General features: G+C 48.0%; 1 protein-coding gene across 2 annotated transcripts in view; it reads left to right on the top strand.

Annotated features, from left to right (window-relative positions):
- LOC129697612 (TOG array regulator of axonemal microtubules protein 2-like) overlaps positions 1-16,077 on the top strand; it is a 105,715-nt gene that overhangs the window by 52,430 nt on the left and 37,208 nt on the right. For both annotated transcript variants that reach the window (XM_055636315.1, XM_055636314.1), the window contains exon 5: positions 10,101-10,342. In XM_055636315.1, the coding sequence (XP_055492290.1) occupies positions 10,101-10,342 (242 nt within the window). The remainder of the gene's footprint in view (positions 1-10,100; positions 10,343-16,077) is intronic.

The following is a 16,077-nucleotide window of genomic DNA, read 5'->3' on the forward strand; positions in this document are numbered from 1 at the left end:
GTGCAGGTGTGGCATGTTGGTCGGCGTGGGTCAGTTGAGCTGAGGGGCCTGTGTCCACACTATATGTCCCTATGGCTCCATGACCCTATGAAACAGGTAGAGCAAAGGGGAAGATACAGAGTGCAGGATATAGTTCTCAGCATTGTAACGCATCCAGACAAAGTCCAATGTCCGCAATGGGGTAGAGGTGAATCGGACAGTACCCTAGCTGATGGAAGGACCGTTCAGAATCCTGATAACAGAGGGGAAGAAGCTGTTCCCGAGTCTGGTGGTGTGCGCTTTCAAGCTTCTGTACCTTCTACCCGATGGAAGCGGGGAGAAGAAGGAATGACCGGGGTGGGACAAGTCGTCGATTATGTCGGCTGCTTTCCCGACACAGCTGTTCGCAGGAGCAGGAGACTCCAGGCCTTTTCTCCGTGTCAGCGCCCTCTCTCCTGCTCGCTCTTCTGATTATGAAGGACTAAGGGACTGGTGCAGTGGGTATGGATTCAAGTTTCTGGATCATTGGGACCTCTTTTGGGGAAGGTGCGACCTGTACAGAAAGGACGGGTTGCACTTGAACTCGAGGGGGACCAATATCCTGTCGGGGAGATTTGCAAAGGCTACTGGGGAGACTTTAAACTAGTATGGTTGGGGGGAGGGACTCAAATTGGGAAAGCTAGCAGTCAGTGTGTGAGGCAGGAGGCAGAGAATGGTAGCACTCTGACCCAAAATGTAGGGGAGAGAGAAGAAAAAGACAATAAACAGAGAATAAGAGAGGGTGGGTTTCTTAAATGTGTATATTTTAATGCTAGGAGCATTGTAAGAAAGGTGGATGAACTTAGAGCCTGGATTGACACCTGGAAGTATGATGTTGTGGCGATCAGTGAAACATGGTTGCAGGAGGGCTGTGAATGGAAACTAAATATTCCAGGATTTCGTTGCTTCAGGTGTGATAGAATTGGAGGGGCAAGAGGTGGAGGTGTTGCATTGCTTATCAGGGAAGATATTACAGCAGTGCTTTGGCAGGATAGATTAGAGTGCTCGTCTAGGGAGGCTAGTTGGGTGGAACTGAGAAATGGGAAAGGGGTAGCAACACTTATAGGGTTGTATTATAGCCTGCCAAATGGGGAGCGAGAATTGGAAGAGCAAATATGTAAGGAGATTGCAGATATTAGTAGTAAGCACAAGGTAGTGATTGTGGGAGATTTCAACTTTCCACACATAGACTGGGAAACACATTCTGTAAATGGGCTGGATGGGTTGGAGTTTGTAAAATGTGTGCAGGATAGTTTTTTGCAGCAATACATAGAAGTACCTACTAGAGAAGGGGCGGTGCTGGACCTCCTGTTAGGAAATGAGACGGGTCAGGTGGCAGAGGTATGCGTTGGGGAACAGTTCGGGACCAGTGATCACAATACCATTAGTTTCAATATAATTATGGAGAGGGTCAGAACTGGACCTAGGGTTGAGATTTTTGATTGGAGAAAGGCTAACTTTGAGGAGATGCGAAAGGATTTAAAAGGAGTAAATTGGGACAGTTTGTTTTATGGGAAAGATGTGGAAGAGAAATGGAGGACATTTAAAGGTGAAATTTTAAGAGTACAGAAACTTTATGTCCCTGTTCGGTTGAAAGGAAATAGTAAAAATTGGAAAGAGCCATGGTTTTCAAGGGAAATTGGACACGGTTCGGAAAAAGAGAGAGATCTACAATAATTATAGGCAGCATGGAGTAAATGAGGTGCTTGAGGAGTATAAAGAATGTAAAAAGAATCTTAAGAAAGAAATTAGAAAAGCTAAAAGAAGATATGAGGTTGCTTTGGCAAGTAAGGTGAAAGTAAATCCAAAGGGTTTCTACAACTATATTAATAGCAAAAGGATAACGAGGGATAAAATTGGTCCATTAGAGAGTCAGAGTGGACAGCTATCTGCAGAGCCAAAAGAGATGGGGGAGATATTGAACAATTTATTTTCTTCGGTATTCACCAAGGAGAAGGATATTGAATTATGTGAGGTAAAGGAAACAAGTAGAGTAGCTATGGAAACTATGAGATTCAATGAAGAGGAAGTACTGACACTTTTGAAAAATATAAAAGTGGATAAGTCTCCAGGTCCGGACAGGATATTCCCTTGGACATTGAGGGAAGTTAGTGTAGAAATAACAGGGGCTATGACAGAAATATTTCAAATGTCATTAGAAACGGGAATAGTGCCTGAGGATTGGCGTACTGCGCATGTTGTTCCATTGTTTAAAAAGGGGTCTAAGAGTAAACCTAGCAATTATAGACCTGTTAGTTTGACGTCAGTGGTGGGCAAATTAATGGAAAGGATACTTAGAGATAATATATATAAGCAACTGGATAAACAGGGTCTGATTAGGAACAGTCAACATGGATTTGTGCCGGGAAGGTCATGTTTGACTAATCTTCTTGAATTTTTTGAAGAGGTTACTCGGGAAATTGATGAGGGTAAAGCAGTGGATGTTGTATATATGGACTTCAGTAAGGCCTTTGACAAGGTTCCTCACGGAAGGTTGGTTAAGAAGGTTCAATTGTTGGGTATTAATGGTGGAGTAACAAGATGGATTCAACAGTGGCTGAATGGGAGATGCCAGAGAGTAATGGTGGATGGTTGTTTGTCAGGTTGGAGGCCAGTGACTAGTGGGGTGCCACAGGGATCTGTGTTGGGTCCACTGGTGTTTGTCATGTACATCAATGATCTGGATGATGGTGTGGTAAATTGGATTAGTAAGTATGCAGATGATACTAAGATAGGTGGGGTTGTGGATAATGAAGTAGAGTTTCAAAGTCTACAGAGAGATTTATGCCAGTTGGAATAGTGGGTTGAAAGATGGCAGATGGAGTTTAATGCTGATAGGTGTGAGGTGCTACATCTGTGAGGTGCAGGACAAATCAAAATAGGACGTAAATGGTAAATGGTAGGGAATTGAAGAATGCAGGTGAACAGAGGGATCTGGGAATAACTGTGCACAGTTCCCTGAAAGTGGAATCTCATGTAGATAGGGTGGTAAAGAAAGCTTTTGGTGTGCTGGCCTTTATAAATCAGAGCATTGAGTATAGAGTTGGGATGTAATGTTAAAATTGTACAAGGCATTGGTGAGGCCAATTCTGGAATATGGTGTACAATTTTGGTCGCCTAATTATAGGAAGGATGTCAACAAAATAGAGAGAGTACAGAGGAGATTTACTAGAATGTTGCCTGGGTTTCAACAACTAAGTTACAGAGAAAGGTTGAACAAGTTAGGGCTTTATTCTTTGGAGCGCAGAAGGTTAAGGGGGGACTTGATAGACATTTTTTAAATGATGAGAGGGATAGACAGAGTTGACGTGGAAAAGCTTTTCCCACTGAGAGTAGGGAAGATTCAAACAAGGGGACATGACTTGAGAATTAAGGGACAGAAGTTTAGGGGTAACATGAGGGGGAACTTCTTTACTCAGAGAGTGGTGGCTGTGTGGAATGAGCTTCCAGTGAGGGTGGTGGAGGCAGGTTCGATTTTATTATTTAAAAATAAATTGGATAGTTATATGGACGGGAAAGGAATGGAGGGTTATGGTTTGAGCGCAGGTAGATGGGACTAGGGGAGATTATGTGTTCGGCACGGACTAGAAGGGTCGAGATGGCCTGTTTCCGTGCTGTAATTGTTATATGGTTATATGTTATGTTATTATCCCTCTTTATTTCATCCTTATTCACGCTCTCACTCTACCTGTCTCACTCCATTCCTCAGTGACCCTACACTCCCTTCACCCTCTCCTTTCCCCAGCCCCTTTGCTGTCACTTCTGGTTCTGCAGTCGTTGTACCCCGCTCCCCTTTTCCCTCCTCTTCCCCCTCCCCCCCTCCTCTCCCCCTCCCCACTCTTCTCCCTCCACCCTCCTCTCCCCCTCTCCCCACTCTCTCCCTCCACCCTCCTCTCCCCCTCCCCACTCTTCTCCCTCCACCCTCCTCTCACCCCTTCACCCCCCTCCTCTCTCCCCCCTCCTCTCCCCATCCCCACTCCTCTTCCCCCCTCCCCCCCCCCCTTCCCTCCCCATCCCCCCCCCCCCCTCCTCTCACCCTCCCCCTCCTCTCTCTCCCTCCCCACTCCTCTTCCCCCCTCCCCCTCCTCTCCCCATCCCACACACCTCCCTCCCCCTCCTCCACCCCTCCTCTCCCACCCCCCCTCCTCCTCTCCCCCTCCCCCCTCCCCCCCCCCCTCCCCCCCCCTCCCCCCCCCCCCTCCCCCCCCTCCCCCCCCCCCCCCCTCCTCTTCCCCCCCCTCACCCCCCCCCCTCCCTCCCCACCCCCACCCCCCTCCTCCCCCTCCTCCTCCCCCCCTCCTCTCACGCTCCCCCCCCCCCCCCTCCTCTCACGCTCCCCCTCCCCCCCCCTCCTCTCTCCCCCCTCCCCCATCCTCTCCCCCTCCCCCTCTCCTCCTCTCACCCCCCCCCTCCTCTCCCCCCCCACACCTCCCTCCCCCCTCCTCTCCCCCCTCCCCCCCCCTCCCCCTCCTCTCCCCCCCCCCATCCTATCCTCCTCCTCCTCCTCTTCTCCTCCCACCCCCTCCTCTCACCCCATCCTCTCCCCCTCCTCTCCCCCTCCCCCTCCTATCCTCCTCCTCCTCCTCTTCTCTTCTCTTCCTCCTCCTCTTCTCCCCCCCCACACAGATTTTCTTTACCATCCCATCCCTCCACCTGTTTCTACATTTCACCTTCCTGCCTTATGACTCCTCCCAGCCTTGGTCATGATCACCACCGTCCCCCCACCCCTCATTCATTAGGGCGGTCACAGTAGCGCAGCAGTAGAGTTGTGCGGAGACCCCGGATTCCAACCCGACTACAGGCGCTGTCTGTACGGAGTTTGTACGTTCTCCCCGTGACCTGCGTGGGTTTTCTCCGAGATCTTCGGTTTCCTCCCACACTCTAAAGACGTACAGGTTTGTAGGTTAATTGGCTTGGTAAATGTAAAAACTGTCCCTAGAGGGTGTAGGATGGTGTTAGTGTGCGGGGATCGCTGGTCGGCGCGGATCCGGCGGACCGAAGCGCTGTATATCTCTAAACTAAACATCTGCCAAACAACTCCTCCTCCCCTGGGTCCGGGTCTTGTCCGATCCCTTCCTCATCACCTCTTTGCACCAAATACCTCCCTCCTCTGCTCAATTAGACTGTCGAAGGGTCCCAACCCCACATGTTGCCTGTACATTGACATCCACAGACGCTGCCTGACCCGCTGAGTTCCTCCAGCAGACCTAAGGGTGGCATGGTTGGGCAGCGGTAGAGTTGCTGCCTTACAGCGCTTGCAGCGTCGGAGACCCGGGTTCCATCCCGACTACGGGTGCTGTCTGTACGGAGTTTGCACGTTCTCCATGTGACTTGCGTGGGTTTTCTCCGAGATCTTCGGTTTCCTCCCACATTCCAAAGACGTACAGGTTTGCAGGTTAATTGGCTTGGCGTAAATGTAAATTGTCCCTAGTGCAGGATAGTGTTAATGCGGAGATCGTGGTCTGTGTGGACCCAGTGGGCCGACAGGCTTGTTTCCACGCTGTATCTTTAAACTAAACTAAGCAGTTTTGCATTTTTAGTTTCTTGTTGACCCATTTCTCTAAAGGGTTGAAGATTTCAAGCCTTCACCAGCAGATGTTTTTTGCAACAGAGACTCCTGTAGTTTGGACATGTACATGGATACGAGTGGTTTAGAGCGATATAGAAACATAGAAACATAGAAATTAGGTGCAGGAGTAGGCCATTCGGCCCTTTGAGCCAGCACCGCCATTCAATATGACCATGGCTGATCATCCAACTCAGTATCCCGTACCTGCCTTCTCTCCATACCCTCTGATCCCCTTAGCCACAAGGGCCACATCTAACTCCCTCTTAAATATAGCCAATGAACTGGCCTCAACTACCCTCTGTGGCAGAGAGTTCCAGAGATTCACCACTCTCTGTGAAAAAAGTTTTTCTCATCTCGGTATTAAAGGATTTCCCCCTTATCCTTAAGCTGTGACCCCTTGTCCTGGACTCCCGGGGGAGCAATCTTCCTGCATCTAGCCTGTCCAACCCCTTAAGAATTTTGTAAGTTTCTATAAGATCCCCCCTCAATCTCCTAAATTCTAGAGAGTATAAACCAAGTCTATCCAGTCTTTCTTCATAAGACAGTACTGACATCCCAGGAATCAGTCTGGTGAGCCTTCTCTGCACTCCCTCTATGGCAATAATGTCCTTCCTCAGATTTGGAGACCAAAACTGTACTCAATACTCCAGGTGTGGTCTCACCAAGACCCTGTACAACTGCAGTAGAACCTCCCTGCTCCTATACTCAAATCCTTTTGCTATGAACTCAAATCATTTTGCTATGGTGATACAAGCTTAGATGGGGTATCTAGGTGGGTCTGGACGAGTTTGTCTGGGGGGGCCTGTTTCTGTGTTGCCTGCCTCTGGGACAATTGGGCCATAAAACCATGGTTCACCAAGCACCCATTCTCATTGTTCGCTGGACAATAGCCTTTGTGGAAAAACCAGCACAGTTGTCCCACTGAGGCATGACGGCAAAGCGTAACGCTCCAGAGACTACCATACCTGGCCCTGAACCAGGATGGAAGGTGTGTGATGCGGCAGTGATGTTAGAGATACAGCGCGGAAATGCGTCTTTCGGCCCACCGAGTCTGCGCAGACCAGTGTGTGCTTCTATCCCACACACTAGCGACAATTTACAGAAGCCAATTAACCTGAAAACATGCACGCCTTTGGAGTGTGGGAGGAAACCGGAGCACCCGGGGAAAACCCACGCAGGTCACGGGGAGAACGTACAAACTCCGTACAGACAGCACTGGAGATCGGGATGGAACCCGGGTCTCAGGCGCTGTGAGGCAGCAACCCGACTGTTGTACCACTGCTATTGTTTGCAGATCATACCAAGATAGGGGGTGTTGTAGATAATGAAGAGGATTTCCAAAGTCTACAGAGTGATTTAGGCCATTTGGAAAAATGGGCTGAAAGATGGCAGATGGAGTTTAATGCTGATAAATGTGAGGTGCTACACCTTGGCAGGACAAATCAAAATAGGACGTACATGGTAAATAGTAGGGAATTGAAGAATACAGTTGAACAGAGGGATCTGGGAATAACCGTGCATAGTTCCTTGAAGGTGGAATCTCATATAGATAGGGTGGTAAAGAAAGCTTTTGGTATGCTAGCCTTTATAAATCAGAGCATTGAGTATAGAAGCTGGGATGTCATGTTAAAATTGTACAAGGCATTGGTGAGACCAAATCTGGAGTATGGTGTACAATTTTGGTCACCCAATTATAGGAAGGATGTCAACAAAATAGAGAGAGTACAGAGGAGATTTACTAGAATGTTGCCTGGGTTTTAACAACTAAGTTACAGAGATAGGTTGAATAAATTAGGTCTTTATTCTCTGGAGCGCAGAAGGTTAAGGGGGGACTTGATAGAGGTCTTTAAAATGATGAGAGGGATAGACAGAGTTGATGTGGACAAGCTTTTCCCTTTGAGAATAGGGAAGATTCAAACAAGGGACATGACTTCAGAATTAAGGGACAGAAGTTTAGGGGTAACATGAGGGGGAACTTCTTTACTCAGAGAGTGGTAGCGGTGTGGAATGAGCTTCCAGTGGAAGTGGTGGAGGCAGGTTCGTTGGTATCATTTAAAAATAAATTGGATAGGCATATGGATGAGAAGGGAATGGAGGGTTCTGGTATGAGTGCAGGCAGGTGGGACTAAGGGAAAAAAAGTTGTTTGGCACGGACTTGTAGGGCCGAGATGGCCTGTTTCCGTGCTGTAATTGTTATATGGTTATATGGTTATTGTTTACTGTATTTGTTGGGTTAATGCATGGCTGTGTTTGTCAGTGGGTGCATATAAATTCACAAGGCCTGTTGAGAGAGTGGTTCATAAAGCATATTGTAAGGTCCATAAGACAAAGGAGTAGAATGAGGCCATTCGGTCCATTGAGGCTGCTCCACCATTCGCTCTAATTTTCCCTCTCAACCTAATTCTCCTGCCTACTCCCTGTAACCTTTGACACCATTACTAATTGTGAACCCCTGTCATTCTCTGCTTTAAAAATACCCAAGACTTGGTCTCCACAGGCAATGAGCTCCACAGATTCGCCATCCTTTGGCTAAAGAAATTCCTGTGCCCTCTGGTCCTACACTTGCCCCAAGTAGGTGAATCGAGGTCCAGAGGACATGGGTTTAAGGTGAAGGGGAAAAGATTGAATAGGAATCGGAGGGGTAACTTCTTCACACAGAGGGTGGTGGGTGCATGGAACAAGCTGCCAGAGGAGGTAGTTGAGGCTAGGACTATCCCAACGTTTATGAAACAGTTAGACAGGTACATGGATAGGACAGGTTTGGAGGGATATGGACCAAGCGCGGGCAGGTAGGACTAACGAAACTGGGACATGTTGGGCGGGTTGGGCCGAAGGGCCTGTTTGCACACTGTATCACTCTATGACTATGACACAAGTGGATACAGTAATCATTCTGAGATTCATAAGCAGAGGAATTAGAGGAATTGGGGCTAAATGTGGTCAAAAGGGACTAGCGTGGATGGGGGCTTCATGTGGATGAGTTAGTTTGCCTGCGTAAGTCTCTATGACTTAAGACTTTGTTCCTCGGCGTGCAGAAGAATGATCTCATAGAAGGTGTATAAGATCATACGGGTAATAGATCATAGTAGAAGCAGCATTGAAATGACACTTGGACACGTACTAACTACATGGATCGGAAAGGTTTAGAGTGCTAGTGCCAAATGTGGAGTGTTGGGATTAGTGTGGATGGGACAATGTCCCCACCACCACCACCACCCACCTTGCCCACCACCCCTGGCAGTGCTCTCCAGGCCCCCACCCCTGTGTGTGTGTGTGTGTGTGTGTGTGTGTGTGTGTGTGTGTGTGTGTGTAAAATAAAAATGCCCCACAGGGCGGTCACGGTGGCGCAGCGGTAGAGTTGCTGCCTTACAGCGAAAACAGCGCCGCAGACCCAGCTTCGATCCCGACTACGGGCGCTGTCTGTAAGGAGTTTGTACGCTTTCCCCGTGACCTGCGTGGGTTTTATCCGAGATCTTCGGTTTCCTCCCACACTCCAAAGACGTACAGTTTAATGTAGGTTAATTGGCTTGGCATAAGTGTAAAAATTGTCCCTAGTGGGTGCAGGATAGTGTTAGTGTGCGAGGATCGCTGGTCGGCGTGGACTCGGTGCGCCGAAGGGCCTGTTTCTGCGCCTCTCAACTTAAAACTCTGATCCTTTACATTTCCACTCTAGGGGGGAAAGGTTCTGACTGTCAACCCTGTCTATGCCTCTCATAATTTTCCACACGCTTGTCAGGACTCTTCTCAATCTCCAGCGTTCCCGAGAAAACAATCCCAGTCTGTCTATCCTCTCCCTGGAGCTAATGCATCTAATCCAGGCGGCATTCTGGTGAACAACATTCAATTCGTAGAGTTATAGGAAGTCATAGAGTGATACAGTGTGGAAAGAGGCCCTTCAGCCCAACTTGACCACACTGGCCAACGTGTCCCGGCTACATTAGTCCCACCTGCCCGCGTTTGGCCCATAAACCTGTCCTATCCATGCACCTGTCTAAATGTCTCTTAAATGTGTCGTTAGTACCTGCCTCAACAACTCCCCCGGCAGCTCGTTCCATACACCTATCTCACTCTGTATTAGAAAGTTACTCCGCATGTTCCTATTAAATCTTTCCCTCCTCACCTTAAAAGTAGGTCCTCTAATTCTGGAATCCCCTACACTGGGTAAAAGACTGTGCACTTACCCTATATATCCCTCTTATCATTGTATATACCTCTTTAAGATCACCCCTCATCCTCCTGCGCTCCAAGGAATAAAGTCCAAGCCTAACCAACCCCTCTCTGTGGCTTAGGCCCTCGAGTCCTGGCAACATCCTCGTAAATCTTATCGGCATCCGTTCCAGCTTGCCAACACCTTTCCTCAACACAATACTCTAAATGTGGCCTCACTAATGTCTTGTATAACTGTAACAACAAAATAGGTGCAGGACGAGGCCATTCAGCCCTTCGAGCCAGCACCTCTTCCACTTCAGTGCTCAGTAATTTGACTGATGAAGGACGTGATGTTCTTCCACAGGTCCTCTCGAGACCGTACTCCCGCTGAAGCCGGCGCTGGCTCGATCCGCGTCGCAGAAGCTGCTGAACGCCAGCCGGCCGGTGCCTCCCATCGAGAGGAGCGCTTCGCACACCCAGGAGGCCTGCAACAAGGACCTGTCCTCTGTCCACAAGGACCCCAAGGCCACCGATGGCCAATCGTTGGGAAGGCCAGGTCTGGAAGGTAGTAAGGGACTTGCAAAACCTGTCTTGGTCCCAGAGGAGGTAAGTGAAATGCAACTCAGGAGAAACTCCTGAAAGTTGGGTTGGGTTGGGTTGGGGTTGGTTGCTGGTTTGGGTTGGGGTTGGTTGTTGGTTTGGGTCGGGTTGGGTCGGATTGGGCTGGGTTGGGTTTGTTTTGGTTTGGTTGGGGTTGGGTTGGGTTGGTTGGTTGGGTTGGGTCTGGGTGTTGGGGGCTGGGTTGGGTTTGGTTGTTTGGTTTGGGTTGGGTTGGGTCTGGTTGGGCTGGGTTGGGTTAGGTTTGGTTGTTGGTTTGGGTTGTGGATAGGATGTTGGGCTGGGTTGGGCTGGGTTGGGTTGGGTTGGGCTGGGTTTGGTTGGGTGGGGTTAAGTTGGGTTGGGTTGGTTGGGGTTGGGTTGGGTTGGGTTTGGTGGTTGGGTTGGGTTTGGTTGTTTGGGTTTGGATTGGGTTGGGTTGGATTGGGTCTGGTTGGGCTGGGTTGGGTTGGGTTTGGTTGTTGGTTGGGGTTGGGTTGGTGGGGTTGGGTTGGGTTGGGTTGGGTTGGGTTGGGTCTGGTTGGGCTGGGTTGGGGTTGGTTTGTTGGATTGGGATTGGGTTGGGTTGGATTGGGTCTGGTTGGGCTGGGTTGGGTTGGTTTGGTTGTTGGTTTGGGTTGGGTTGGGTTGTGGATAGGTTGTTGGGCTGGGTTGGGTTGGGTTGGGCTGGGTTTGGTTGGGTGGGGTTAAGTTGGGTTGGGTTGGGTGGGGTTGGGTTGGGTTGACACATGGAGTAACTCAGCGGGACAGACAGCATCTCTGGAAAAAGGAATAGGTGACATTTTGGGTCAAGACTCTTCTTCAGACTGAGAGTCAGGGGAACAGGAAAGGAGAGATATAGACGGTGATGTAGAGAGATACAGAACAAATGAATAAAAGATATGCAAAATGTAACAATGAAAAGGTAACAAGCCATTGTTAGCGGTGGGCTAGGTGAAAACGAGTTACAGGCAATGAGACACAACAAGATGACTTTGCAGCTGGCACCTCTTGGGTGGGGGAGGGATGGAGAGAGAGGGAATACCGGGGTTACTTGAAGTCCAGATTCATACCGCTGGGTTGTAAGCTGCCCAATTGAAATATGAGGGTCTGTTCCTCCAATTTGGCCTCATTCTGACGATGGAGGAGGCCCAGGACAGAAAGGTCAGTGTGGGGATGGGCAGGTGAGTTAAAGTGTTTGGCAACCGGGAGATCAGGTAGGTCCAGGCAGACTAAGCGAAAGTGTTCAGCGAAACGATCGCTCCGTCTATATACCTGGGGAGGGGGTGTTTTGGGTGGGAAGGGATGAGTTAACCAGCGAGTTGCGGTGGGAATGGTCTTTCTTGAAGGCTGAAAGGGGTGGAGATGGGAAAATGTGGCTAGTGGTGGGAACCCATTGGAGTTGGGGGGAAATGTCTGAGGATTATAGAAGCTGGGATGTAATGTTAAAATTGTACAAGGCATTGGTGAGGCCAATTCTGGAGTATGGTGTACAATTTTGGCCACCTAATTATAGGAAGGATGTCAACAAAATAGAGAGAGTACAGAGGAGATTTACTAGAATGTTGCCTGGGTTTCAGCAACTAAGTTACAGAGAAAGGTTGAACAAGTTAGGGCTTTATTCTTTGGAGCGCAGAAGGTTAAGGGGGGACTTGATAGAGGTCTTTAAAATGATGAGAGGGATAGACAGAGTTGACGTGGATAAGCTTTTCCCACTGAGAGTAGGGAAGATTCAAACAAAGGGACATGACTTGAGAATTAAGGGACAGAAGTTTAGGGGTAACATGAGGGGGAACTTCTTTACTCAGAGAGTGGTAGCTGTGTGGAATGAGCTTCCAGTGAAGGTGGTGGAGGCAGGTTCGTTTTTATCATTTAAAAATAAATTGGATAGTTATATAGACGGGAAAGGAATGGAGGGTTATGGTCTGAGCGCAGGTATATGGGACTAGGGGAGAATACGTGTTCGGCACGGACTAGAAGGGCCGAGATGGCCTGTTTCCGTGCTGTAATGGTTATATGGTTATATGGTTATTATGTGTTGTATGTGACGGCTGATGGTGTGGAAGGTAAGGACTAGGGGGACTCTGTCTCTGTTGCGACTAGGGGGAGGGGGGGCAAGGGCGGAGCAGTGGGGTACCGAGGAGACACAAGTGAGGGCCTCATCTATGATGGGAGAGGGGAACCCCTGTTCCCTAAAGAATGAGGACATCTCCGATGTCCTGGTATGGAACACCTCATCTTGGGTGCAGTTATGGCTTAGAGGGAGGAGATAGAGTCTTTGCAAGAAGCAGGGTGGGAAGAAGTTGGGTTAAACATAGTAACATAGATTAGTAAGATTAAACGAGAACTTACCAGTTTTAAGTTTGATCTGTATTTTATGAGGAGTTACAATGAGGGATTACGTGAAGAGCCCGCTCAACACGCATGCGCGGCATACTTCAAAGCAGCGGTGTTGAATCACAGATAGACACAGTTATTGCAATAAACATAGTAAAGACGAGACATCAGTTTGACCCATATTATTGAGGGTGGGAGTGGAGGGCACGTAATCCCTCATCGTAACTCCTCATAATATACAGATCAAACTTCAAACTGATAAGTTCTCGTTTAATATTACTATTTTACTCCGGAGTCACGTGAGTGATTCCGTGAAGACTTCAAAGCTCTGTGATTTCAAACCGTGTAACAGTTATTATTTCACTCACTGCTGAAGTCCTTGGGGGAGGAAGTGTGTTATCGTAATCAACCAATGAATCTGTTTGTAGAAAAACACAATGGTATTTTTTAACAATAACAATAAAGAAATTAAATTGCTCCCCTGGGCTTAAATTAAATATTTGCAGTCTGTAAAATCTTTTCTGCAAATAAAACAGGTTTTGCCAACGGCTTATTATAGAATTTCTGAACGGTCTTTCCTCCCCACCATCCTGCTGTAGCCAGGATGTGGTCTGTAAGCACGTCCATTCTTTTAGCCATCAACGTAGATGCTGCCCTGGTGGAGTGAGATTTGTACATGTTAGTGTTTATCCCAGCAACTTTTAGCACCTGCTTGAGCCATCTCGCAATGGTTTGGCTCGTCACGCGACCATAAGGTTTTTTATGACTGACCCACAAGGCTTTTCATCTCCCTCGAATATTTTGGTTGTGTCTATGTAGGATAGTAGGTGGGTCATGGCACATAACCGTGGTTCTGACGGGTAAGCCCGGAATTCCACGACTGGATTAGGTGTTCCTGGTCTGCTCTGTTTGATCAGTCTCTGGATAACGACAGAGATCTGGTCTGGAGCTGTGAGCATGGTGTCCAGTCGCAATAGGTGTAGTGACTGGACCCTCTGTGCAGATACAAGGGCCATCAACATGAGTGTTTTGAGCATAGATTGTTCCAGGTTGAGGGATCTGGCTGGTGGCTATCCCCTGAGGTATGTCAGGACCACACTGACATCCCATTTATGGGTGTACCTTGGTCTAGGGGGTTAGAGTTGTAAATACCCTTGATTAGTTTGACCACCAGCGAGTGGGACCCCATGGCCTGTTGTTCTGGAGCTGGTTTTAAATAGACAGGCAGGGCACTTCTAGCTGTGTTGATGGCTCTGTAGCTGAGTCCTTCATCGTGGTGAAGGTTCGCCAGGAATTCCAGTATGTTGGTAACTGTAGCGGTTGAGTAGGTGGTCCCTGTATCCAAGCAGTACTTCTCCCATTTTTTGATGCTGGACAAGTGCTGTTTTTTAGTGGATGTTCGGAGGGATGCTGACATGGTGTCGACGGTTTGTTATGATAATCCCAGTCCCAGAAGTGGTTTGTGCAGAATCTGCAACCCAGGAGTTTGATTTTTTCATGGCACGGGTGGCTTGTGCCTGACACTGGGTGTTAATAACTCTGGGTTACTGGGGAATACCATCGGAGTTTCAACAACCATGTCATGGAGTATTGGGAACCATGGCTGCGTAGGCCAGTCGGGTACTATCAAAATACCTGAAGCAGAGTCCATTTGTATTGTGTGTAGTACCCGACTAATGAGGCAGAAGGAAGGAAATGCATAGAAGAAGAATTTCCCCAATCCAGCGCGAACGCATCTACCGCTGCTGGTTCCCAAGCGACATACATAGGTACCTGGTGATTTAGCCTTGATGCAAATAAATCGATATCTGGCGTGCCATATTGCGTGATAACTTTTGCGAAATTTTTTGGGGGGGTTTTAATATCCATTCGATGTTGTTATTAAATTTACGCAACCTGGTGTCTGCCACTGTATTTAGCTTACCTGGCAGGTAAGTTACTGATAGCCAAATATGTCTTTGGACACAACATTGCCAAATTGTGTTGACCAACTTGTCGCATGATACCGATTTTATGCCGCCCATATGGTTAATGTAGGCCACCACCGTAGTATTATCTATTTGTAACCGTACATGCAAGTGATGCATATGCATATGCTTTTAAACCGTAAAAGTCACCCAAACATCTCTAGATAATTAATGCCCCGTGTAAGTGGTAATGATGACTCTGGGTTAATCCATCTACTACTTGTGCTGGATATAGAGTTAGTTGCTCCCCAGTCTTGAGAACTGGCATCTGTTTGGATAACTAGCGTAGGGTTATTGATGATAATAGGCTGAAACTATGCCAAACGTTCTCTTGGCAATGTTACAGTCACGTAGACTGAATTAATTGTGAAGCCCAAGTAGTCCATGATAGTGGATGGCTTCAACTTAGATTTATCTGAATGCAAGACAATCCCAGGGTTTCGAATAACTGTTTGGTAGCTGATACAGCTAACATAGTCCATTCCATGGTCTTGCCTACCATTTAAAATATCATCAAGATATGCCATGACAATATGTTTTTGTCTTCTGAATATTGCCAGAGCTGGTTTTAGTATCTTGGTGAATAATCTTGGGCTGATGTGAACCCATTGGGTAACGCTTTAAACTGCCATAGCTGCCCCATCCAGGTACATTTCAGGTATTTGCGATGATCCTTGTGAATGGTACTAAATAGTAAACATCTTAAAATGAATGCTTACCATGAAGTATCCTTTGGAATTTAGTTGTTTGGCAGTAACAACTGTTTCCATTTTGAAATGTATATACTTAACAAAAACATATTTAGTGAAGTTAAGTCAATGATGATGCGACATCCACCATCTTTTTTGGGTTTAGTGAATATATTTGATACGAATTGGTGGTGACGTTGGGGGGTGGCACATTTTCCATGGGGTCCGCTCTGGGCCCTGGTCTAGGAAGACTTTCGGTGATAGAATGCGGACCCCGAGCTTTCACCAGTCCCATATGGTAGACGTTGACTGATGGACGCGATGGGGTGCTGCTGCGTAGGCATTACTGTTTTTGGTTTGCCCTCATGAGCCGAAAGTTTTGTAAAACCTCTTTCATGTCCTTCATGTGCTTTGTGAGGTTTTTGCCAAAGAGCAGTGGGTCTGGCTCAGTGGCTGGGGTTTTGCACAACCCCGCAAATGTAGGATTTTATGGCAAGTCTTATTTCTTGTTCATGAAGGTTGTGGTCATCTCTGTATTTGTCCACGGAACGTGGAAAAAACGATGTGATGGCTGTCGTTAGGCTTTTAACGGCCTCCTGCACGTGGGGCTGCCACGTAGCGGTCCACCACACCTAGCAGCTCTTCCTGTTCCTGCACCCCTTGCATACTGCCGAGATCTTCAGCCATTGCCCCTGTTCTTGACCAGCCCAGTCCTGGTCACCAAAGCTATCCTCTGGAAAGGAGGAAGCAA

This window comes from Leucoraja erinacea, chromosome 5 (genome assembly GCF_028641065.1).
Source record: "Leucoraja erinacea ecotype New England chromosome 5, Leri_hhj_1, whole genome shotgun sequence".
NCBI lineage: Eukaryota > Metazoa > Chordata > Chondrichthyes > Rajiformes > Rajidae > Leucoraja > Leucoraja erinaceus.